Source organism: Lichenostomus cassidix, chromosome 23 (genome assembly GCF_008360975.1).
Source record: "Lichenostomus cassidix isolate B80296 chromosome 23, HeHo_3.0, whole genome shotgun sequence".
NCBI lineage: Eukaryota > Metazoa > Chordata > Aves > Passeriformes > Meliphagidae > Lichenostomus > Lichenostomus cassidix.
Window position 1 is genome coordinate 1029766 of NC_139503.1, and position 26372 is coordinate 1056137.

The 26372-nt window shown below is 43.5% G+C and overlaps 1 protein-coding gene across 1 annotated transcript; it reads right to left on the reverse strand.

Annotated features, from left to right (window-relative positions):
* On the reverse strand, nucleotides 1-26372 carry CLIC4 (CLIC family member 4). Its single transcript, XM_085081357.1, has 6 exons — nucleotides 26182-26372; nucleotides 11537-11646; nucleotides 6862-6987; nucleotides 6074-6180; nucleotides 4803-4984; nucleotides 1-3938 (listed from the first exon to the last, which is right to left on the reverse strand). Exons 1-6 carry the CDS (start codon nucleotides 26251-26253, stop codon nucleotides 3774-3776), a joined length of 762 nt encoding a protein of 253 aa, XP_084937483.1. The 5' UTR covers nucleotides 26254-26372; the 3' UTR covers nucleotides 1-3773.

Sequence of the window (26372 nt, forward strand, 5' to 3'; positions counted from 1 at the left end):
TTGGTAGTGAAAATATAATTTTATTTAACAATAGCTGCCAGCAGTATACTGGTGTATCTGTAAAAGATGTTCCAGAAAGTGAAAGACAAAAGCAAACTACAACAAATTGTATCAACTCTTCAAGTATTTCTGCAAACCACGCTCCAATCCTTGATGTCCTGTCTCAGGAGCCTCCACATCCTAATCCTGCTCCCAGCCCCTCCAGAAACAAAATACAAGAGTTGGTGGCACAGATTCTGAGGCAGATGAAGCATTTTTCACTTGGGCTACACAGCTTTCTCCTGAAAAATATTCATGGGATGAGTTCAGATGGCTCTGAGTGGCAAAGAGAGCACTGAGTTGGCTGCACTTCACCACTTTTTGTTCTGCACCCAGATAGGCATCAGTGGGTTTGGCTGGAGCAGCTTCCATTTATTCCTGTCTGTGCTCCTTTGATACCAAATGCTAATTTGCTGCTTTAGCATAAAAATTTGATTACATCTCTGTTCTTATCACGGAGCTGCACGCAGCTCTCGAGCAGTTTGGACATGCCCACCGTGGAGAAAACACCGATTTTTTATGGGAAAATGCAAACCTAAAAGCTGGGATTGCCCATGTGGGACATCCAGAGATGGACAGGGATGCTGTGAGGTGGATGGAATTGCTCCAGAATTCCTCTTGTTCAACAGGCAGCCTTTCCACAGCAGGGATCTCTTCAAGAAGGAAAGCTTCGTTAAGGGGGGAAAAAAATAACAATGCATCTAGGATAATGTGTTCTCCCACACAAAAACAGGGTGCAGGTGATGGATTTTCCCTTTGTGTTCAGGAAATACACAAGTCACCTGTTTTAATGCGAATTTAAGCATATTTCAGCTTGAGAATAAAGTAAGTTATTCAGCATGCTAATACATGCAACCAACTTGCAAACTGGAATGCCTACTTGAAAGGGTAACTGCTGTTTTTAAATTGGAGAAGGGGCTAGAAGCAGCATTTTAAATTTAAACAGGGGGTAGATTAATTGCTGTTTGATGAAATTAAAAATGCATTTAAAGATCAGATTGTAAACAAGTTGACAGAAGTCAAGAATTTACATAGTTATGAAAGGGCTTTTTTAATTACTGCGGAGCTGGTGATTGGGGCAGATGAAAGTGCTCTGCCCACACCAGACGCTGCCTTTCCCCACTGCTCTCAGGGATCACCTAGGGAGCTGGGAGCTGCTCCTCTCCACCATCCCTGCTCCCTCCCCGGGTCAGGAGGGGCTGGGCAGCTCCTGCCACAACAAAAGTGTGCAGCAGGAAGCCTGACAGACACCCAGGACAGTTAGCAGAGCCAGCTGGGGCTCCTGGCAATTCCACCTGCAGGGGAAAAGCTGTGCTGTGCTGAGATAAGAAACCCACTGGTCACAGACAGAACTTTGTTTACAAGCTCTGAGACACGATGAAAACACAGAGGGGATGAGAATGGCTAGAAGGCTGAGCAGCAGAGGGATGGAGGTGCTGTGTGAGCAGGTGGGGTTGGTTGGCAGCAGCTGCACTCAGTGCTGTGCCCTGCACTCTGCACTCCAGGGATAACCCACTGGGAAAGAGCAAAGCCTGACTGCTCAACCCCATTAACACAACTTCCAAAGGCCATCCTGATCTACTCTTCAAAGGACTTCAAACTGAACTAAGATTTGCCCACAATCACGTTGCTTCCTACAGCTCTGTGAACTATACGACGGCAAAGAGCACCAAACCAAGGAGGGTTGGGGTTTTTTTTTACCCTATGTGTCATTAAAATGCTGTTAATGAAATAAAAACGTCCTTCCTTTTTCTAGATGTCACGTTGTAGCAGAGACTGAAGCCCTACAGAGGATGAGGAACTTTATTCAGGAGGAGAACGTGACATCAGAATACAGTAATTATTAAAGAGCCACAGTTAAGGTTTTCCTAAGCAAGATTTTCCCTCTGTGCCTAAACATTCCTGTACCAAATCAGAACAGGGATGAAGTGTATCTAATAGAGTTGCCTCTGAAAGAGATGTGACAGGATTGCTAACTGCCTGGATATTGGAATTCTAGCTCTAGGAAGGCGAGGCAAGGCACCACAAGCCAGGTATACAAATATGGATTTGGTTCTCTACCTCTTCTATGTCAAACTAACTCCGTGGGTATATAAAGTAGCAAAAGCAGGATGCTTAGAAAAGTCAGGCTGGTTTTCAGAAAGCCAGTGCTTACCAAAAAAAAAAAAAAAAAAAAAAAAAGAAAAAAAATAGTGTATAAAAGTGTTTATGTGAGCATTTCCACGTTATTGCAGAATGTTAAATATTCCAAGAACAACCTAGCAGGAATAGCACTTTCCAGCATCTAAAATCAGTTAAATATAAAAGTATCTTTACAAAAAAATAGGCATATAAGTCTAGCATTCTTTGGAGTTGTTTATGATGGTCTTTTAAAAATAACCTAGCAGTTTATTTCGTGCATCAAAAATCATTAATTTTAAACAAGAAAACTATTCCCTGGTTTAGAAACATTTGAAATTTGCTTTTTAAAAAATTGTAGCGCTATTCCTCAGTGTTGCTGTTTAAAAGATTTAAGTATAGTAGTGCAATGATTATGAGTATGCAAAATTGCAGTCCAGGTGCACAGACAAACAATTGGGATAAATTCAATGGAAAGGATTGGATTCCACCACCATTTCTTTACAAAATTCCCAGGTTTCCTTTCAGGAAAAAAAAATTGCTATCAATTAAGGCAAATGTTCTCTTTGAAGGTCACTTTAGCTTTCTTCAGGGAAGAAAGGGCATTAAAAATTTCCCATTTCATGGCTCTCAGTCCATTTTGCACCACTAATCATTGCACTGCTATTCACCACCCCGAGTTACCAGCTAGGACACTACAGTTTCCATGGACCTGGTTTATGACAGAACAGATTTTAAAGTAAAAATCACCAAAAATACCTATACAAAACAAAGGCTCTTTAACTACCAAAAGGAAAGCCACTTGCAATTCTTAAGGTGAACAGAGGGAAGCTTCCAACTCTGCTGCTTCCTGGTGGTAAATCCTGACAATGATTTGTTTGCTGCAACTCAAAATTCGGGACAAATGCAGGTGTTTAAATCTCCTCAAGCTCTTGAAGACACAATAAACATTAACTTTGAGCTTCCTGCTCCAGCTCTCAAGCCTGGATTCAAACTTCCCTGACGCTGAGGTCATTCAAATCCAAGTTCCACATTGAGTCCATTCTCAACCATTGCCGTGACTTCAAATCCAAGAGATTTCAAAATAACACAACAAAACCAAGGAAACATTGCCAAATAATCTGCAAATGGCTCTTTTGGATACTAAGTTCCCTTCTCTATGTAAATAGGATAGACAAGCAGGTACAGTTCAACGTGTCACAGGTCTGACAATTGTGTGCTGGAAAAGCAATAAATTCCAAAATACATAAATATTCCTTGTACCATACAGTGAGACAGAATCCTAAACCAATTCCTGGACAAATCATGGACCAAATGTTTACAGAGAAAAGCAGCAGGGGCAAGACAACCCTTCAGCCTGAAGAATCCAGAGTCACCCCAGTGCCACAGGAACACGACTGCATCGATAATATTCAAAGGCTGTGAGAGGAGGTCAGGAAAAACAAGCCTGTAATTAAGTCTGCAAACTTTAGGTAATTACTGTACCTGGTCTATCCACCGTGACTTTGAGTAACTGCGAGTTCATGCAAAAAACAATTGCTATTTGATATGAAAAGAGCAGTCTGTTAGAAGCATTGTTATGGGATATGCAGGAGGTCATCCTTTGCAAGTGCTGATTACTTGGTGAGTCTCTTGGCTACATCACTGTAAGCTATTTCAATCTCCTTGTCTCCAGGACAGGTGTTGGTGAACTCATCCCTGCTGTAGGCATTTGTCAGGTATCTCCAGATCCCTGTCATCTCCTTGGGGATCTCGAAGTTGCGGTATTTTTTGGCCACCACCTGGAATGGAAGAATTGCATTATGAATTTACATCCTTAACTTGAAACACTTTTCCAGCGCTGGTCACTCTCTTGTGAGGTTATCCTTCCAACCTGGACACTTGGAATGACTGCTGAAGTTTCCAGAAGCTGTTTCTCAGGGATGCTCCTGCTTTGCTCCCTTTGGTTTATCCTCACCTGAGGAGACTCTCCAGCAGCCAGGCAGAAACTGAGCCTGTGGCTCCATCTGCAGTACAGAACTGACACAGATCTCTGCAGGCAGGGAGGAGAAACCAACCCACACTTGTGTGGGCACATCTGCACTGCTGTGGTTACCCCAGGCCACCTCGTCCAGGATTCCAGCTTGGGGTTTTTTACGCAATCATTTATTTCACACTGCGTCATTTATTTTGTCCTAAACGAGCAGTTTTCTCCACAGACACCCACTTCAGCCATTACCTGCTCACCTGAGCTTCACCTTCCTCCTTCTCATGAGCTCTGCAGCCCCCTGTGACCACAGGGTCAGTGCAGGGAGATGGGGTTTGGCTCCTGCCATTCAAACCCTCTGCTGCCCAACCTGCTCACAGCTCCACACCTGCACTGCACCCAACTGCTCCAGCCTCAAAGCCCTCAGCAATAACTCAAATCTTGCACAATTTCCGGTGTTAATAGTGCAGTTAAACTTGCAAACAGCTGAAATTAGCTGGGGTCAGGAATGTCAGGAGGGTCTTTGCAGCAGCAGTGTGCCTGCAGCTCCAGGCTCTTTAGATCTCTCAACCCCAACCCTAGCTCTAGTTAATTACCCGAGCAGAGTACCTGCCTTGTGCAGCTGAGAAACCACAGGCCTTTTGTCCTGCATTTTTACCTGCAAAGCCCCAGTTTTTACCTTGACAATGTGCAGTTTGGGCAGCAGGTTGCAGTCGGCCAAGGTCATCTCGTTGCCATCCAGGAACTTGCGGGTGGAGATGGTGACATCCTCCAGGCTGTTCTCGTCGATCTCGTCGGGCAGAGGGGAGTTCAGGTACTCATCCAGCTTCTGCAGGGTTTTCAACAGGCCACGCTCTAAGGCTGCACACAGAGTGACAGTTTCAAACCAAATGAAAAGCTGAGATTGGTGACAGATGTGAAATTCAAGCCCCACATCCCTGTGCTACCCAGAAACACTGCAGGATTTGGAATCCTTGCTCAGTTTTGGTGGCCACAACACTGCTGGAGTTGCCTCTGTGGTCACCAGGACCACTGAAACAGGACCAGAAGCCCTTTAAATATCCCACATATGCAGGTTATTTAAAAGCTGGCTAATACAGGAGTTTGCACTGATGTAAAATACTCTAAGGCTGTCCACAAGGGTTTATTTTTGGTTTAAAAAGTGGCTTATGTCAGTTTCTTAAGACTGTGCCTAACTGGCTTAAACTGATTAGAATTAAGCTATGCTGGGGTTTCTATACATTTAAACATAATCTGTTTAATGTCACATGCTCAGCAAACAGAGAGCAGCCAGGTTGGAATCCAGCAGGTTATGGGATGCAGCAGCAGAGGGCAGCACACCCCAAAAAATCCCAGTTTATTTCCCAACTGTTTACAAATACCTTGCATCTCCCGTTTGAAATGCAGCAGAAAGGAATACTGATTGCCTGGCTTTGGTTTTCCCTACTTTGAGGAGAAAATTGATTTGTACTGAACTGCTTACAGGTCCAGCTGTGAGTTCTTTACTACTTACTGATCTCTCATGTTAAATTTCCTGTTTTTCCTCCACACAAAAAGGTTTTAATCCTTTAAAGTAGGCAACATGAACTGAGCTTAGCTCAGAACTCTGCATGGGAGCCCTCAGTGCTAGGGAGGTGAAATAAGAGCAGAAATTCAACCAATGGGGCATGACACAAACTTTGCCTGAAGTTTGGTTCTGGATGTTAAGATATTTTTCTTTCTTTCAGGAGTTTTGAGTGGCTGTTGCACAGAGAAGATCCAATGCCAGGGATGTTTACAAACCATGCACACCCCACTGAAACTCTGACTGAAGTTCTCTTTCAAATGTTGGAATCTTTGACATTAAATTTAAAGATTTAATTCAGGAGACTCTCAAGTGTCCACCAACATGCAGCTCTGAAAAACACAAGACAGTGAAACCAGGAGTGCAATGTCCCCCCAGGGACTCACCTTCATTAGCTTCTGGTCTGGAGTTCTTAATAAATGCAGAAAATTTGGCAAATATATCCATTCCAGCAGTGTTGGATTCTGGGTGCTTTGGTGAGAGTTTCAGGTACCTGAAAAGCAGAAAGGAGCAGATCTAGAGTACATTTGTGCTGATTATATATTAACTAGCACAAAATGGGCCTTTTAAAAATATTTTACATCATGTAGATTTACTAATTTATCCTTTTTCAGACTTGCTTCTGAAGTGTAGTATCACACACTAAGACTTTGAAACCAAAGAGGTTTTCCATTTAAAATAATATCAGCTGCTCCAGAGAATTGTAGATTTCACATCTTTTAACAAAAACCTGAAGTCTTGCCAAGCTAAAAAGACAAAGCAGTTCAGTCTGTTAAAGGCAGTGTCTGGATGTGCCTGCCAGCTGAAGAGTAGAAAGCCAAGAGTTTGGAGAAAGTCTGAACACATTAAAACAGATTCTCACTGTCGTTTAGGACTAGGTTTTGTACAGCAGACTCATCTTAATTTGCATTATTTGGACACATCAGCAGAACAGCCTGTGCCTGTCACCAAAAAGGAAGAGTATGAAACTGCAGGAAGGATGACAGGGCTATACACAGGATAGTTTAAAAATAATATTTAAGAGAAAACAGAAGGGGGGAGCTGGGGGAAGGAAGGTATGACAAGCAAGGACTATTTTCAGTTTATTGATGCTGAAGAACATCTTAATTAGGGCAGAAATCCCCTGTGAGAACTGTGCCTATCTGGGGTGACAAATTAACCCTTTAACACTTACTTGGGTGGGGCCAAAACATCTTCCAGGAACTCTTCAATCTTGTTCACATCTGTTCTCACTTCCCCGTTGTATGTGATGAAGGGTGGGTGAGTGCCTGGAGCCAAATTCTGCAGGTCTGCTGGTTTTCTGGGGTCAGATGCAAAACAGAGTAAGCAGGGGACATAATTTTATTGCTACAACCAGAAAAACACTGCTGAGGTTTTCACATCCTTTCAGTTTGAAAGAGGTATCACCAGTTTTCCATCTAAAAAGTGAGTTTACAATTTAACATTTTGAATACACTTGCTAACAATTAACTTAAAGCAGTTAAAACCAATTTCCTGCTACCTCTGGCTGTGTTTATTCTCAAATCGATCCACTGTTGACTAGAAGAGGAGTATCTATACACACCACACAAACACTGTCCCTCTTTCCAAGCCCTACAGAACAGTTTATATATAGCATAATCTGTGATAATCCTCCCCCTTCACACAGAGCTGCTCTGGAAATAAGCAACTCTGATACAACACTGTATAAACCATTTATTTTGTGCCATGGGAGTTTGGTTCTAGGCAGGCTGACAGATGCTTAAACATCGTGTTTAAAATTTTGCTGCAGCTTCCTCCAGTGCAAAAAAGCTGTTTACAAAGAAGAGCTGCACACCTGGGAGAGGAATCCCCACATTAGTCTGATCAGAACTGGATCAGCAACAACAAATACTGGCCCAGCTGAAAACTTTGCCAAGGTAAAGCTGCCCCTCTGCTGGTGTTTGAACAAATCCAGAGTGGAGAGTAACCTTTGAACTGGGCTCGAGTTCCGACGTGGCCACGTTCCTGAGCCAGCTCCAGGAACTGGATTTACTGGAAACTGCAAGTGCAGCTCAAGAAATCCTCCTGACAGCACCAGACAGGGAGACTGAACTGGGAACATCCACAAACACAGCATGAGAAAGCAGCGTGTTCAGGGAGAGCACTCGGGCTGGAAACTGAGCAGAGTTTACAAGTTTATCTTGTTTTCCATTTCTTACAAAATTAAGGACTGTTGCCAGAATTTCATGTCCTGCCCACTGCTGTTACAGTGCCAAAGTGTGCTTACTTGTAAGACTGAATGAGAAAAGTGATTTTCATACTTTAGAATATTCCACACCCTGCTTTAAGCTGGGGCATGGAAATCTTACGAAAACAAGAATTTAACTCTTTTCAATTTTTAAGCTTCCGAGAAGTTATTTCTCACTAAGAGTTGCCACCATTCTCTCACTTTTAGGATTTAAAGTCTGTCATCGGGTAATTCTTTAAGGAGCTTAACACTTCATTTAAATACAGCTTTGTAACTCCCAACAATTACAGGAAGTCATCGTGGCTCCTTTCCAATTCCCCACGTTGGGCAGATAAAATTCCTCCAAAGGAATGTTATTTTAAAAACAAACACGAGCAAGACCACCGGATCTGCAGGAATACTATCAAAGGCAAGCTTTAGTTCTGAAACAGATTATTAAAAAAAGCTTTTCCAAAGAAACCAGAGCGCACCTCAAGCATCCCAGAGCACTTTATGAATGCAGTCAGACCACCTGGATCTTTCAAGAGGAAGAAGGCAGAGATTAACATCCCACAGCCCAAACATAACTTAGGGTTTGAATTCCAGTTTGCTGCTCCTGCCAGGGGATTATAAACGAGCCCTGGTTCACCACAGCCTTTGGAGCACAAAACAGCCTTAAAAGGCTGAGAGTACAAATTCCCTTAACAGTCAAACAAGAAGGCAATTAACGTAACAGTGAAGTTTTACTTCAGAGATAAAGCTGGAGAGCTTAAAAAACAAACCAAACCCAAACAAAAAGCCCTTCTATAAGCACTCCAAATAACTCCAAGATGGTTTGTGCCTAGCCCAGGGTTTACCAGGGTTTTTTGGAGGCAGGGCCACACTAATTATCTGGTCATCATTACCCCCAGAGTCAAGGTGTAAACACCTCCTGGCTTTGCCACAAACCAGAGGAGCAATTAGCATGCAAATTATTTCTTGTAGAGCAGACAAAATCCAGCCCCCAAATGTAATACATTTATAAATGACACACGTACTGCAATGAGTATCTGAAGAGGAACATGGGGAGAAGTCAGCAATAAAACCCCAGTTGCTCAGCAGAACCTCACACTGCTGAAGTTGGATTCTCCTCTGGGCACTCTTTAATTTTAATATTTAATATCATTATTTAAGCTTTGCCTGTCAAAGGAACTGCAAAAACTGGGAATGAAGATGTTTCAAACAGGATTTCAGAGCTCAGCTGAAGGCAAGCTGGCCCTGAATGTTGTTCCAAGCCCAACAAATGGTTTGTGCACTGCAGCTCTGCTCTGCCCTCAGAACAAGCCAGACCTCTGAGCACTGCACTGCTGCTGCCCAGAAGGGGAAGAATGAAGCCTCTGTGTGCCCAAAGAGAGGGAAGAAATGCCTGACTCCTTGCAGAGGGTGGGACAGCTCTCCTCGTTTGCCTATGTGCATATTTTGTGCGTTGAGAGCAGAGCTGAGGAGTGCAGAATGTGCCTTTGTTAGCTCAGAGTGGTGTGCAGTGCAATCATGGAGGGGAAAAACACCCAGCACAGAGCCAGGCAAAGCAGCCTCAGTTTTTCCTGTGTCCCAAGTCCCTCACTTAGGAACTTTTGTACCCAACCATGACCTTTTGAGCCTCACAGGCAGAGCTGGCCTTGCTGCTGTGCAGCAATGACGTTATGAGGCAGAGGCAAGCAAAGCCTTTCTTCTTCTTTTGGCCAACAAAATTAATTCAGTTGCTTAAAACGATTCCTGCTCTGCTCTTCAAGTTTGTGTCTAACAGGAACAAAGAGCAGAGGAGATAATTGGCTGTTTGTAAAAGCAGCTTCTTGTGATGATATTAAGGCACCTAACATTTATTATCACTCTGGTGATGATAATAATGGAAAACAACCCCATTTGCTGGAAAACATTTCCCACTAAGCACTTAGCTGGTTGTGATATTCTGCAAGCCACACTGCCCTGCCACTGGGTATTTTAATGTTAAAGTTGTATTGATGAAGATTTAAATGAAGTCTCCAAGGAATTAAGTTTGTATCAATATCTATTCCAATCTGAATTAGCTTCAGTGGTCCTTTGTTTCCTTTCCCAGAGAGCCCCTTCAGTGCCCAACACAGAGGTGGTTTATTTGACCTATTCCCCTGCAGATCTTTAATTTTGCACTTATTTTGTGTTTTCCCCTCCTCAACAGAAAAAAAAAAAAACCCTGAAAGAAAGCTTTACTTGTGTAAGGAAGGTCAACTTTAAACATCTGCTACCAATTTATATGCTAAAAGTTACTCTTACATCCCATTCCCCCATCCAATTAACTCCAAGTTGCCAAGGGGACACAAAATAAAGCAAATTCATCAGGCATATTTGGCATTTTTATGATATCTAAACCAGCTCAGCAGTAAAAATTCTTCCAAATCTAAAATATCTGAGTCCACCTTCTCCTCATCCCCCCACCCCAGTAACTGCAGTAGTTAAACAACACCATCATTAAGGGGAAAGGAAATCCCAAAGCCCAGCAGTGCACAAGTTCTGCTCCTGAGCTGCCACAAACCACAGGCAGGGCTCATGGAAGATGTGACACTTTTGGTTTATGGGGCTGGCAGCACCAATATTTGCAGGGAAATCCCACAGTGGCCAGGAAAGCTCTTTGAGGAGCTCCAAATGCACCCAGAGCTGACAAAAGCTGCTTTCTCCCCCTCACCACACATGGAAGTCTTTAACTCTCCTTGCCAGCGCTGAACAGCAGCTTCAGTGATTTTTAAAACCCAAACAAGTCACCTCCCTAAAAAAAAAAATCCCGAGAGGCTAAGTCCAGCAGGGTGATTTCTCCCTTCTATGCTGGATTCAGTGGAGAACACTGTATTTCTGTTGGCTTTGTTCCTGAAATTCAGGTTTGCAGGCACTGGCAGCCTCCCCTCTCTGCAGAGCTGTGAGCAACAGTTTTACATCAGTGCTGGGAAAACATGACTTCACACCCAAAGCAAACACGAGGCCCCTGCTGGATTTAGCACTTGTGTAAAAAAGAATGCCCAGCCTTAGGAAATTCACACTCCTGGATTTGCTTTTCACCTTTTTTAGCCACCAAGGTACTCATTTCATAGAGGAGAAGTTGGAATTTGGGTGACACACAGCATGATGACTTATCTGGCTGACACTGTAGAGAGGCAGAATATCCTACATTTAATTCCTACCCCATTTCACCTCATGGGCAGCTATTTTCATTGTTATGGCATGATCACCAAAATTATTATTAAAAATGTTAATAAAAGGAGTGGGCTGCACATTATTGGTGACAATTATCCAATAATCACTGGAGATTTGACCAGAGGGTGGATGACCAAAATTATCCATCTGTCCCCACTTAGGGGATCTTGATGTGAAGTCAGTAAAGGAAAATTCAATATTCAGTTATAAAAGACTTCATGTCTGCTGTGAGTTTTACAGAAGAGCATCACTGAACAAATTCAAGTGAATTTACCAGACAATTATTTTTGGTTACCATCAATGAATGCACCATTTACATCCAGGTTACCTCATTTATGAGGACAGATTTTCTTTTGAATTTCAGAGAATCAGCCCTGTGAGCCATAGAAGCTCTGGCCAAAGCTCTGTTGCACCAAGGCTGCTGAACTCTTGCTGGTGCAATAAATCAAGTATTTCTTACCTCTTCAGGTCCACTGTTGTGACACTGAACACCACTCCCTTCAGCCACAGAATCATGAAGAGCCTCTGGGAGAAAGGACAATTTCCTATGCTCTCACCATCACTGCCAGCCTGTGGGACAGAAAACAGCATTAATTTGGGGGCAGGACTGTGCCATCTGCACACCTCACAAACACTGAAACATCTCCAGTTAAACACACACTCAGAACAACTGAAATTGCCACATTTATGGAGTTTTCACTTGCCATGTCCTCTAGCTACTCAATATATGTGTAAAATAATATTTCAGCCAACAGAAGTTTATCTTTGACACTGAAGATGATGCAGCCACACCTTCTGATGGCTGTTTTCCAACGTCAATGTTGTTCTTTGCTCTTTATTATTCTTTTTTTCTTTCTTCTCCAAGGCATGGCTAATTAATTGTAGTCATCTTCCAGTTCAGTGCCTCTATCTCTCCCTGTGCAGTGCTGCAGGGAGCCAAGTGCAGCCAGGAACTGAGAATTGATTGTACTGCAGGTGTTGTGAGGAAAGACATAACTGTGAGTACATAGAGACTTCACTGACAATTAAATAATATCCCAAAGCCACTTTTTATAGGCAATTTATCAATCAGTCTTTGTCCTAGCAGAACAAAGGTCCATTAGAAAGCAGCAGTGAGCTCCCCAGTGATAGCACACATCTCATCATTGCTCTGACAATGAATGATGCATTGCTGAGTTGGAAAATTTTAGTTTTTACTGGGATAGAATGAGGCACTGGAAAGCTTTACTATAAAATTTGATCCCTTGAAGACTGGTTCAGTACTTAAAACAGCTGTGTGTGTCAGATTATCCTGACATGTACTTTATATTAGAAAACTGTCAATGGATTTTGCTTATTATTATTGTTATTAGAGTCTTTCCAAGAGTGATTTTCATCAGTACAATTCTCAAAGCCTGGCCAGTTCTTTCATCCTCACAGTGAGGAGAATTAAGAAAGACTTTGCAAGTTAAGAAGAGTAACAGTAGGATTTCCAAAGACCAGGAAAACAGAAAGCTTTTCAGTGAAACTGCCTTAAATTCAGAAAGATTTTTTGGTTTCTGTAAACTCAGGGGATCTTTGCAGAAAAAGCTGAGTCTGCTTCAACAGCTGTCAATAAATACCAGGACATGAGGATTTATAAATTAAGGTTTCTACAGCTCCTGGATTCATTTCTGCAAGTGTTCCTCCTGTCAGAGTTTCCAATAGCTCAGCTGTAGATATGGAATCAGTTTTTTTTCAACTGCACTCTCCATCCAGCTGCTGTGCTTTTATGGATGTTAATATTTAACACATCACTGTCCCTCCATGGAGCAGAGTGGATTTCAGCAATTCCCAGAGTGACACTCCTGTGTTTACACTAAAACTGACATTTCCTACAGGTAAATTATAGATTTATATTCATCTGGTTTTTGCTGCCATGTGTCAGATCTGATCTACCTTTGGAAAAAAGGACTGAAAAATACAAAACTGCATTCCATCGAAGGAAAAGATGTATTTTGTACTGCCTAGGGTAACTCATGTTTGGAAGCAGAAATAATTATTTGACTCAGAACTGATCTCAGTCTTCAAACTTAAAGCAAAGCCCTGAGTTACACTGCAGCGACAGCAAAGGCTGAAATCCCCATCCCATTAAACTTTACTTGGCCCACTGGGATCCAAGGCAAAGCTACTTTAAAATCATAGAACTGCACAAAAAGTTGTTTAAAATTTCAGACATAGCACTGACCTGTGGCTTTCATTAAGGCTCATCCTCCTAAGCCAAAATCAAAGTGACCAAAAAAGATCAATTGCATTTATTTATCCCAAAACTTTCCTTCTCTCCCAACACAAGTGCAACACTCAAAATGAACAGCCAACCCACAGCATCTGCTTTTGTTTAAGCAAACCAGGCTTTTTGAATGATTGGAGTCAGAAGAAAGGATTAGAGCCCAATAACCCAGTGCTGTGAACAAACCTTGATGCACTTTCAAAGCTCAACAGCCTAAGTGGAGCCCAGACTTCTCTGTCTGCAAACGTTTGTCCCACTTCTGCTCCAAAAAGTCCCGAGTTATTCTGAGCACATAGTGCAAAAGGAATGCACTCAGAATGCCAAGAAACTCTGGCTCCAGTGCTCTCGAGCCAAGGAATTCTGCTCTGTAACTGTTTGCCCGAGAGGCCCATTTTGTGTCTCTGCAGTTGATGCCCTACAGGAGCAGCCAGTGCTGGATTGTCCCTCAATCCAAGAGGATTCTCTTCTGAGGGTCACCACTCTGCTGGATGTTCCTCCAAGAGTCACTCCTGGCTCTGATTTTCTCCACTAGAAGAAACTCTGAACTTCCTACATTACGAGAGGATTCTGAAATTTGACACAATGTGTCACGCAGGGGTTAACCATAGAATAATTGTTGCTTGTCATTGCTTTGGCTTTGAATTCAGGCCATGAAATTCCAGGTTATCTTCACTGTCTAATCCTCATCACCATCGGAGTAAAGCAAATATTAAGTGTTGACTTCTTTACACTAAACTTAGCATAAGTTAATTCAACAAGATTATAGGCCTTCTACACATAGAAGCTTTGGGGTTTTATTTCAAATTCTTTTTAAACTCAGTCTAAAAATCTTCATTACCAATATTACTAATGCCATTCTGCCTGCAATTAGGGCTTATTTTTAATTCTGCCATTGCCCACTGAAGGACATGGATTCAAAAACTTCATGTATCTAATTTCACCGAATTTCAGGTTTTCAGCTGTAGGAATTTGGACCAGACAGAGAAAGTGCCACACCTCACAGAGGAAGGAAACATGGAATTTTTCACTTGTGCATTTCCCTCTACAAACTGAATGTAATTTTAAAAAAATACTTCTGAAGAGGAGGGGGAAAGGACCTTGTTAATTGTGAGACGTGGCACAGGGAGAGCAGAGCACACACACCCCAGAGCACTGTTCTACAGCGCTCTGTGAAAACAAATAAAGCTATTTTTAAAGAAACATTCAATAAGAAAGGAAGTTCAGACAAGAATGAGAGTTCCAAGGCAGTGACACAAATCAGCTGCTCATTGAGAAGTCAACCTGGTTTATCACAGATACAGTGCAACTCCTGGCAACTCCCAGTGCCCAGCAGCTCAGGAGAGCAGGAGTGCCAGCTATTTGGAAAGGAAAAAACCCAAAAAATCGACTTATCCCAGTGTCTGGGAGTCTGAGCTCAGCTGATCCAGCCAAGGCGGAAGCAACCTCCTCCCTTTCCCTTCCCCTGAGTAGTGATTTCATTCAAATGAGACTTTTTCCAAAAAAGAAAAAACAAAACCAAAAGAACAAAAAAAACCCCAGAGAATACAAGTAATCATACATCTGTTTAAGTGGCTGAACAAGCTAAGGGAAGGGAAAAATCCATTTAAATTGTGAAATGTTTGTCTTTACAGCTGAGCCCTGACAGGAGAACTTGCATGGATTTACTTTAGCAAGGCAGTGCTGAGTTTATTGCAAGACTAACAAAAAACCAGACAAGCAAAGAAACACTTTAAATGGCACAAAGCCTTTCTTATACAGCACAGATCTGAGAATTCCAGAAATCCTTGGTCCCAAAGATTCCTGCAAAATTGTTTCAAACATTAACCAGTTAAAAGGAGCCCAAACTGGATCAAATAACTGCAGAATAATAATGAAGTCAAAGTGCATCCAATGAGCAATGTAATACAGCTCAGCCTCTGCCTATAAAAATAAAACAAAAGGAAAGGGCAGAACACCAGAAAACCATTTCTTAATTTACCCCAAACTCTCAAGGGAATTTCTCCCAGATTTGACATACCAGAACTGGTAGAAAAAGTTTGGATGAAGAGGGATAAATGCATTTTAGAAGCATCTCACAGAATGCAAAGTTTAGAGGCAAAATGTTCCAGCCAATAAACAGATGGGGGGAAAATGAAAATAAATGAGAGGACATGTTCAAATTTTGAACTCAGCAATCTTGAAATATGTCTCAAGTATTAACAATGCAAACCAAACCTGCTGAGAAAACTGCATGAGCAACCCAGCATGATTCAAAGCCATTGCCTCAAACCAGCAGATAACAATCAATTCTGCAGGTTTAATGAGCAGTAAGCTCATTCCAAAACTGAGTAATTAATAATAATCCTTTAAGGATTACTGTTTTGAGAGGAAATGGTTTAAGGTGAACCAACAAAGCGATTCAAGTGAAAAACCTGCAGCGATTCCAAATCTGAGATAAAGGAGCAGAGAATGCAGAGAGGAGTGGTTTGATGTTCCACACATGAAAAGGGTCTGGGTGTATCAACCCAAATCCTGGCAGGGTCTGCTTGGACCTTCATCTTGCCAGGCTGAGCAGACAGAATTCTGTGCTGCTCACTGAGGGTGTTTCCAGATAAAACGTGAAGAATTGCACCCATGGAAGGAGTGTGACAGTAATTGATGGAACAAACTCTCCCCACAGTGCCATTATTCCAACTGCTCCCTGGGTGCTCAGGCAGTGAGTTGATGAGCCTCAGGGATGCTCTGTGCAAACACTCACCCTGAAAGCCAATCCAGAGCTTAAAGGCTCCCAATGTCTCAGATATTGATGAATATTGATATTTTCCTCCTATTCAAAGAGGAAAACAAGTGAGACCAGGGCTGGGAAAGCTTATCTGCAATAGTGCTGCACTCCTTGTCACCCTTGCAGATCTGCAGTTTGAGAAGGGAGTTGGTTTGTGTTTTTAGGGGAGGAACAGGTCAGGGAGCAAGGCAGAGTCAGGCCCTGACTAAATCCGGTTCAACCAGATTTAATGCGAGGGCTGAGTGACAGGGACACCTCCTCCTGTCACCTCTGCAGGACAGGGCACAGCTGGGCAAAGCTCTTCCATGTGCCACCAGGCAGCCCCAAAATGAACAGCACATTTCAACACGGGGGTGGCACAGAAATGGGGCTGAGAGCCCAAAGTTCCTTTCTGCAATGAACAGAACAAGGAAAGGTGGGAACTGGGGAGAAAAACCCAACATCAGACATTTCATTCCTGTCACTGGGAGCCCCCAGGCAGTGGCAGAGCAGCCACTGTGGGGACAAACAGGAACTTAAACCACTCATTGCCATTGTCCTAAAGCACTGAGAGCGAGCAAGCAAAGCTTTCTCAAACCTTCATATGGGCAGATCATCTACAGACACCTCACACATGCTGCTCTGGGACATTTCCCTTCCAAATTCAGCCATCCTGGGAAGTATAAAACAGAGTACTGGGAAAAAAAAAACATTAAAAGAGAGGATTTAAAGAATGGTATTACAGGGATAAACTAATGGAAGGGAACAAAATCTCAGGCACTGAGATTCACTGAAATTCACTGTGTACTCCAGCTGACACCACAGCCCAGCTTTAAGTACTTTGAAATCTATCCTGCACATTTACTGCTAAACTGGGTTAAAAAGTCACTAAAGACTCAGCCTGAGAACAAAATAAGCTTGTAGGAACCATTAAGAAGATTTATTCACACTATTAATGTCTCTGACAAGCAAGCTAACTCCTGTAATTCTTCCCCAATGTTAAGAAGATTCTAAATAAAACATGCAGCACCACTCTGCTCACTCACAGGGCAGCAGTTTGGCACTTTACATCATTTATTTCAAATTCACCTTTGTTCCACCACTCATCCTGCCTTTTCCATTAAATCTTGTTCCCTACTGCCTTTGGTAACTGAGCTCCAACATAACCTTCCCAAAAACCTTTCAAATGCTTCTGAACTCAGAAGATAACATTTTTTCATCAAGGAAGTGACAAAATAAACAAATCCCTTGTTACATGGCACCCAAAACCAAGAAAATATCTTCCAGGAAATGAGTGCACATTCATTTTCAAACTGCAGATTGACCTCAGCCAGCTCCAAATGAGGCTTCCAGCCCCTGTATGTCAGTTTTATCTTCACATGATCAGTCTAAGCCCTTTTGAAAGTGAATCTTTAATTTGGTAACACTGTGTGAAGTTAAACTGTCATGTCTCAACCACCACACTCTGCCCAAGTTTAGCTCTACTGAACAATTGAGGCCATCACTGCTACCTTAAACAGCCAGTCCTTCGAGAAAAACATCGGAAAAATAGAAACCAAAAAGCATCAGGTGAGTGCTCACGCCTGGAATTCTCTAAGATAATTAGCCCAGGATAATTAGTCTATATTTGCTATATACTGATTGACATTAACACCACCCAGGGCAAAACCAACCTGAGTTACCACTGCCTTCACCTTTGTGCTATTTGTTGTAATCAATCCAAGTTCCACATCAGCTGAAACTCCTTTAAACTCAAAAAATACTTAAAAATCATTAACTGAGCCACTCCAGATGTGGCTCTTAGAGCAGGGAAAGGCATGTTTGTCAGCCCATTCAATCTGCCTCTTAAGTCATTACCTCTCTGATAAGTCAGACACTAGACTGGAACAGCCACTGACCATTTTAGGATGATGCTATTTTTAGCCCTGGGATGCTGTTTCCAAGAGAATAGAGAATAATTAGCAAACTTGTCTTGCCCACTTTGCTGCAACTGTTGCTCATTGCTGCTCAATTCTCACTGGAAAGCTTTTAGAGAAAGCTATGGGATCTTCAGGATGTATGGAAGTAAGTTCACAATTCAGTAAGATTTAATTAAGTGCTCCTGCTTCTTTGGAGAACAGAAATTATTCTATGTTCATCCTTTGGGAGAATCAGATACAGAGTCAGAACCCAAACCTGCTTTAAATACAAATCCCTGTTTTCTTGAGTGAAGAAATGAGTTTAATGACAGGAATACATTTATTGTGAACAGACAGACCCAGGACACTTCCTGCCCTGGCACAGGAAAATTCAATTATTCCCTAATGGCACAAGCCTGGCATCTCTGCTGAGGCAATACCTTGAACAGAGAGCTGGTGTTGAACAAACCCATGTGATCAGCAGGGCCACCCTGACTAAAACGTGCTGGGGAACAGCTTGACACATTCTTGCAATATTCTGCTAGGAAACTGTAAGCAGACTATTAACTCTGCAGCACTGAGGGTTTCTTTTACAGAGCCTGAAAGTTGCCTTTGGGTCTCCAGCGCACAAACCTAGAGCAGGAATTGTTTATGACAGTGATTCTCTCTCTCAGCTTATTAAATTTGTGAAAGTACAGTGTGTACCTTGGCTAGAGCCCAAGAGACCCATTTCCAAACCTCCCCCACCAAACCATGAAACATCAAAACGAGAGGAAAGAACTGCAGACTCTGTCACTGGGGCTCAGAAGAACCAAGTTAATTTTGTATCTGTGGCATTGCAGGGTTCTTCAATAAACCTCTGCCTGTGCATCACTTCCGTGGGACAGGAAAACACTGAACTGTCTGTGGTGTTTTATAACCTCATTCAGTGAGCCAGGGGCTGGGCAGATGAGCAGAGAGGAGCAATCCAGGGCTGTTCCAGTTCCACCTTAGGCTGCTCCTCCTTCTCCAGGTCATTCCAGCCCAGCTGAGTTGGACTGAACCCTCCCAGGAGCAGGAGAGCCCAGAGCAGGTTCATGCTAAAATCCCAGCCCAAAAGGCACCAACTGGGAGCTTCAAAGTGCTGGTGAGACACAGGATGCACAGCTAAAACCACAGCTGCCTCCAGCCTGTGCTGTCAACAGCAATGCCCACAGAAGAATGTCTTTATTTACCAAAATAAAGAAATTCCCCAAATTCTCAGCAGCCACTCAAAGAGCAGTGCAGTTCTGAACCTGTTCCCCTGCTAGCAGCACATTCAGAAGCTCTGGGAAGGAAAAACATTCTCCTAGACCAAAACTGGGCTTGGAATTTTTATTTTAGAGTGAAGGGTTTGAGGAAGGTTTGCTCTCTCTCCAGCACAACTAAAAGGCACCTCTGTGACTGAATTCCACCTCCCCTGGGAGATGGGATCCAAATTTCCTCCTCTGGGATACACTGCCTTGTCTCCCTGAGCTCCAGAACAAGGTGTATTAACACCAGGGCACCTAATGCATCGCTCTGAAAGGCCACAGAAATCTACTTAGGCTTGCTTTGATTTTATTTTTAGATAAAACCATATAAAAAAGCGATTTCCTTTATTTCAGAAAAGCAGTTCTCCAAAGGACACAGCAGCAAACTCCAGCCAAAATAGTAAAGCTTCAAGGGAGCCAAAAAACTCTGAAGCTGGTCCAGTAGCAGTGACTGATCTCATTAGCTCTTCTCAGGAAAATATACAGATATGACTTCACTCCTGGATTACACTCCTATATTTAGTTTATACCTAATATGGAGATTCAGTGCGCAGAACTCAGTCATTTCCTTTCCTCGGCTAAGTTCCTTGCCCTTTGTCTGGCCAACAATGCAAGGAATAAGTTTGAACTCTCTCAGAATTCCCACACAAAGATGTTTGTCATTAACAGCAGTTTAGCTTATGTTTTTCACTTCAGCAGAAACAATCCAGATTGTGCCACAAACATATTTGACCTGAATAAAAAGCCCCAAACTAAAAACAAGTCTTTAAAAAATGAACCATTATCTTTTTTTTTTAGGGAAAAGTATTCTAAATAAAGGATTTAAAGCTCCTGGAGTCAAACTTCTGTTTAAACTCCCAAGCAGACAATATCATGATTTTCAGGTTGGGTGTTTTAACTGTTACAATATGCACAACCTCTTAATACCACAAAGGAGCACCTAGCACCTATTTTAAGATTAAAACTATATTGCTCCACACTGAAGAATATGCAGGGAAAAAACAAAACCAAACCTGGTTAGGACAATAAGCTGTTTGTTACAGGTTATTTACCAAGAACTTTGAAGATAAAAATCAAATTAGATGGATAACAAATACAGATGTAAATTATTTTTCCATGAACCATCAATTTGCAACCAACCACCACCTTAATTAAATTTTGTTGTCTTAGACAAACCAAGTGTCTCCCCTGGCAGACAAAAACCACCTTGTTTTCTCCAGTTCAGCCTTTACAGAACTGCACTGCTCAGTTCACTGGGAAAAGAGAACAAAACAAGGCAACAAATCCAATTACTGCCAAGTACAGTTATCCAGCCTTAAAAGTTGTTCTTGTGGATTTTTAAGTGGTATGTCCAGCCCAGCCAGAAGCTGGAATTGATGCAGGCTTTTTTTGATGTTACAAAAGCATGTAGGCCTTGTGTTTGTCACATCACTATAAATGTTTCATTTAAAGACAATCTGAACACACACTGGTGAGAAAACAACAGTCCAGGGCTTTTTTTGTCCCTTTGAGCTAATGAACACTTTTAAAAATCAAACTTCAGAGTCCAACAGTCACCTCCCAGAGTACACAGCTTGCTGTTTAGCTTGGAGTTCAAGGAATTCCCCAAATAGATTCTTCCAAACAGATTTCTGGAAGAGACAACTCAGCCTTCAAAAATCCACGTCCAGCTGGAGAACCAACAAATTCTCTGCTCACCCCATTCCAACTAAGACAGACAGGCTTGCTCCTCGAATAAAGAACTCTTTCCATGCCCAGGATGAGGTCAGGATAACCAAGGAAGGACTAGACAGTGCCATGAGTCACTCCAGGCTGGGAGGGAAATGATTACTAACTTCTTAGCATGCTAATAGTGTCCCAGCGCTGCCCACTGCCAGATTAGCAGGCTCTCCCCACCCACTCCCGAAGTTGATGTAAGGATTCCTCAGATCTCGTTAGTTCTCAACAATCAACCATCTCCATGTCCACACAAAACTCTCTTTAAAGAGGATTCTCATTCTCTTCGTGCATTTTCACAAGAATGGTGGTGTTCACGATGCCCTTCCCTGCTCTGTGAACTCATCACTGCACGCTCACCCTGTCACAGACTGACACAAAAGCATCATGACAGGGCTGGGATCCTCAATGTTCCTTTATCCCTGACTTTTGACATCCTCCAGGCCCTAAAGTTTGCCACACAACATGTGCTGTGACACTTCAAGCCTTCAATGCACACCCTGAGAAATCCCAGCTGGGAAAACTGAGGACAGAGCTGTCTTTTGTAGCAGGGTTTGTGTTCCAGGGTTGTGCCCATGGCATCTGACCCACGGAGGGAGTGACTCACAAGCACCACTGCCCATGGCCATACAGCAGCCTGGCACAGCCACGAGCTGAAATTTGGGAACTCACAGAGTTTTTAGATCCCTCTGAGGGGAAAGGAGGAAAAGTGACTGAGTGTTAAGACATATTTCAGCTGGAAAGTCAAACACAGGGTCTCCTGACAATCAGAGCTGTCTGGATGTTAATCACTGGGAAGGAAGGAAAGAAGGGGCGCCAGGGAATACAACCATTACTCAGAAGCAATTCCTGACTGAGGGAAAGCTAACTCATGTGTGTAATCCCTCTGGAAATTATTGCCAGGAGGTTTTAAGCTTACTTACCAATGATTTGCAAAAATTCTAACATTTACACTTGAAACCATCTCTACTTTTAAACAACTCTGTACCAAGTGCAGCAGTTCCTTTATCACCAACCACACTCAAAAAGCTGAGGATGTTTCTGGCTGTGAGAACTTTCCCAGGCAGAATTTAAAGGAATTACATTTTGCTGCCTAAAGGAGGAACAGGCCTGATTTATAGCCACTGAGCACAGGATATAACAAAATGGTTACACCTCAGTTTATAAAGGGCTCCTTTACAACACTCCCAAGAAACAACCCTCACATGACATTCTGCTGGCTACACCAAACACATATCAAAGACAGGCTGAGGAGGTTCTCAGCTGCTGAGGTTACATCAAACCCTCCAAGGATGATCTGGTGCATAAGGAGGAGACTTATCTAATAAGATTATCAAGCAATAACCCTGACAAGACTATCTCTGAGAAGCAGCACTGCATGTCTCCAGTCCTGTTATTTCCTTGTACCAATGTGCTTTCAAGTTGTACAGCTACATTGTGGGTGGAAAAAGAACTGATAACAAAGAAGCTGATGGGATAGTTTGTTATAAACCCATGTACAGAGCTACAGGGCTCCAGAGTGCCACAGCAGAGCTTACATAAGGCAATGAGCACAGGGTGAGACAAAGGCAGACGTGAATCCACAGCAATCACCCTGCTCTGCCCAGCTCTGAGCTCCCAGGGAGCTGCTGGAGATGCTCACATCCCCTTCCTGCCCTGGCTCCAGCCTGCCACTGAGCAAAACAGACCCCGAGCCCGGAAGGCAAACAGTTCACTTGCCAAATCTCTGTTTGGTTCAGATATACAAAAACGGAGACAAGCTTCTGCTACAGTCACTGGGAGTGTTTCAGAGTGGGGGTATTTATTAAATGTGAAATCACAACTTTTTTTTTTTTTTTTTTTTACTGACAGTACAATTCAGAGGTAAACAGTAGACTCTATCTGATTTTCAACACAGGTGCCCAATTTCGCAATGACATCTTATGAGAGCTGCCAGAAATCCAAGGTCTGATTAATTAGCAAGTACACACACGTTACTCAGAGGAGAGACCTTCCTCAATGGCTCCCTACATGTGCCCTAACCCATCTCATGCCAGCAGATACACAACTGTGAAATTCTTGTTTGTGGAGTCTGCTGTTTGTTTCCTTTAACACTGAACCTGTTGACCCTCTGTGTCTTCACCTCGGTATTAGCAGAGGATGCAATCACTGAGTGTGCTCCAGAACACCCTGAGCTCTCAGCATCTCCATCCTCAGTTACAAAACTGCACAGGCAGTTTTGTACCTCTGTCCTGTGATCTCCACAGCTATTCGACCAAGTCACTTCACCACGTTTTTTATTTACAATCAAATTCCACACACCATCAACTGAAGTGCAGCTATTATTACAAGTGACCTATCTGAGCTGCATTCAGATCCCAGAGCTCAGGTTTCTCCGAGCACGTTCACCACAATGCAGCTTCACTGCTCTGAAATGCCACTAGGGCACATAAAAATATTCCTGTCAGACAATGGAAGCCTCCCTCATTAATAAAACATGGAACATACGAGGAAACTAAATGAAATCAGATACATCACTGCTTTCTCCTAATCAGCTCTCCAGAGAAAAGACTTGAAAAATATTTACAGTTGTCTTAAAAGAGACCACAGGCAGCCCACCGGCTGTGGAATGAAAAACTGCTGAAAAGTTCTCATTGTGACACCAAGAACCAGATTAATCAGCACTGTGACAGATTTTCTTACCTAAACACCCTAATTCTGCACGGAGTTATCACCGACGATGAAAATACAAGTTACAGCAGATTGATACATTGTCTACCGGGAAAAATCGTATCGATGTGCTGCGACAACACCCTGCTAGAGTTCTTCCTAACTGAAACCCAGCCGTGTGCTGCTCCTCCCCACCCTGCGCCCATCCTATTTCGTTCCTGATCACCATTTAATAAGGTTCAAACCCCACACTTCGGGCACGGAGCCAGACCGTTTCTCCTGCTTCGCAGGTTTGTTTCTCAAGCTTTAATCCCTACCTTTGTTTCATCTCAGTCTGGCTGCTACAATCCTTTGTGCTCAGGTCATGCAGTCACCGCCCTTGGGCCGCGGGCATGGGGCTGAGAGCTCCATTTTGGTCCAGAATCCTTTCCTCTACCTCTGCCTGAAGAGCTTCCCTGGCTAACTGCACAGGTAGATCCCAGACACGGCTTGGAAAGTGATTATCTATGTAGAGAAACGCTCGGCAACTTTGGGTATTTTTTCTAGATTGCAGCCACAACCACGTGAAAAAACTGCAGCTGAACATCTCACTGTCAGGAAAAAAAATTAATCACTAAAATCCAAATTTAGTGCTCCTCTAGACAGACACTTGGTTTTCTTCAGTTAACATATTCTGCTTGCATTTTCTGAAGTGAGCATCTAAATGAGTCACAAAACAAGATTTTATTTGCTTTACAAAAATGCTGTCCTGATAATCCTGAACAGCTTCAATAAAGTGAGGGACAGGCAGCAACACCCAGGTGAAACAACTGTTTTGGTCTGTCTGCTGGGGCTGGGGGTTGTCCTTTATCTGAAGGATTCTACAGGGAAATAACCTTTACCTGGAATTCACTGAGGCACACAAGAACAACTTCTTATTTTAACCTGAACTTTATCCTTAGGGCAGACAGTGCTCAGCATGCAGCAGTCATCCATAACACTGGGAAAAGGTTTCCTTGAGGGAAAAAATCCTCATTGATAACCCAAATTTTAACCTTCTTAAGCCCATGCCAATAGAGAAGTTTCAATTCAAAAGGACAGAAAAGTTCCCTGATTTCCCCCTTTCATATAATCTCACAGCTTTACTGGTCCAATTCTGAACGAATCAGAATGAACACATCTCTCTCAAAACTATTTTTACAGCTTCTTCCATGCCACTCCTCATGCATGAAATATTCTCTTTAAACACACCCACAGAGCTTATTTCCCCTGCCCCCAAATCATTCTGCCATCAATCACTGCTCCAGTTTGTTTAAAAATAAGAAAAAAAATCAGTCAGTGAACTTTAGGACAGATGAAGATAAATTGGCATGTTATATTAAAGATCCACTGCTATAAATAATTCAAAGTAAACTGTAACTTAATTGCTGCAGTTGTAAATTCTAACCTCGACACTAAGAGCCTAAATACTCTGACCAAAATCAGGTCTGGAATCCTCCCTGGGTCTTGTTACTGCCTCTTTGAATGGCGGAAAAATTCAGCACTTTTATAGCATCACTTAGGAAATAAAACCTATATTTAATAACTTATTTCGGACTAAGTTATTCGAAACTTTCATGTTTGTCATCATGGCTTTTCTACAAAGCAATTCCCAAGCTCCCAGATGAAGAGATCTCTGATTTTCTCACTGCAACGGGAAGAAACTTCATCTGAAGAATTTTCTGCAGAGGCTTCCATTAAAGGACGTTTAAGCCCAGAAAAAGAAGATTGCACAGAGTAATTTGTGTTAACTTTTGCTAGGAAGTACAAGTCAGATGCTGCATCACCAGAGCCCCGGAGGATGCAAAATATTGCATCATACAGCAATAAATGAATGCAAAACATGTGGAGATACCATATGGTATCTTCGCCAGATAAGGGCAGTACAACACATGCTCATTCTTCCACTTTGGATAAAAACCCGGTGTTCCTTTACATATTGGCTTCCCGACATAAAAAGTAGACTTTCTGGGCGGGGAGCGAGGAGTAACTCGTGGTTTTGCTGCCTTTCCGCCGCCTTGCTGGGCACACAATGCCGGCCAGGGCGATCCATTGTGCCGCTCGGTTCTTCCCCTTGTGCCAGCGCTGCTGCCCGCACTGTGCTCCGGCAGCGAACCTTCCAGCAAAACGGGCCCCGCTTTATCCCAAAAAGTGACTTCGCTTGCGGTCCGGCCGCGCTATCGCCGCTCCATCGGCTCTGAGTCACCGCGCCTCCCGCACTCCCTGCCGGCGCCGGGCACACGCCCTCCGCTCCGCTTTGTGCCCGCACCGCGCCGGGAGCCGCCCCGACGGGAGCCCCCCAAGCCCGGGGCTGTTCGGGGTGCTCCGAGGGGCTCCTCCCGCCGTGCCGGCTGGGAAAGGCCAGCGGGGAGCGGGGTGGGCAGGGAGCGGCCGGAGGGAGCCGTGAGGGGAGCCGTGAGGGGAGCCGTGAGGCACTCGGAGCCCGCGGGCGGGAAAGCGGAGGGAGGAGGGGGAGCGCCCAACGGTCGCGGCGCGCGCGCGCTCGCCGCCCAGACGGGACGAGACTCCCCCGCCCCACCTTCCTTCGCCTCCCCTCGGCCGTACCTTGACGAAGAGCTCGATGACGGGCTCCTTGTCGCTTTCCTTCAGCCCGTTGACCGGCACGGACAGCGCCATTGCTCTCGCTCCCGCTGCAGCCCCCGCCTCGCCTCGCCTCGCCTCGCCTCGCCCGCCGCTGCCACAGCCGGGACGGCGACGCCGCTCCGCTCCGCTCCCCTCACCCGCCCTGCGCGCGA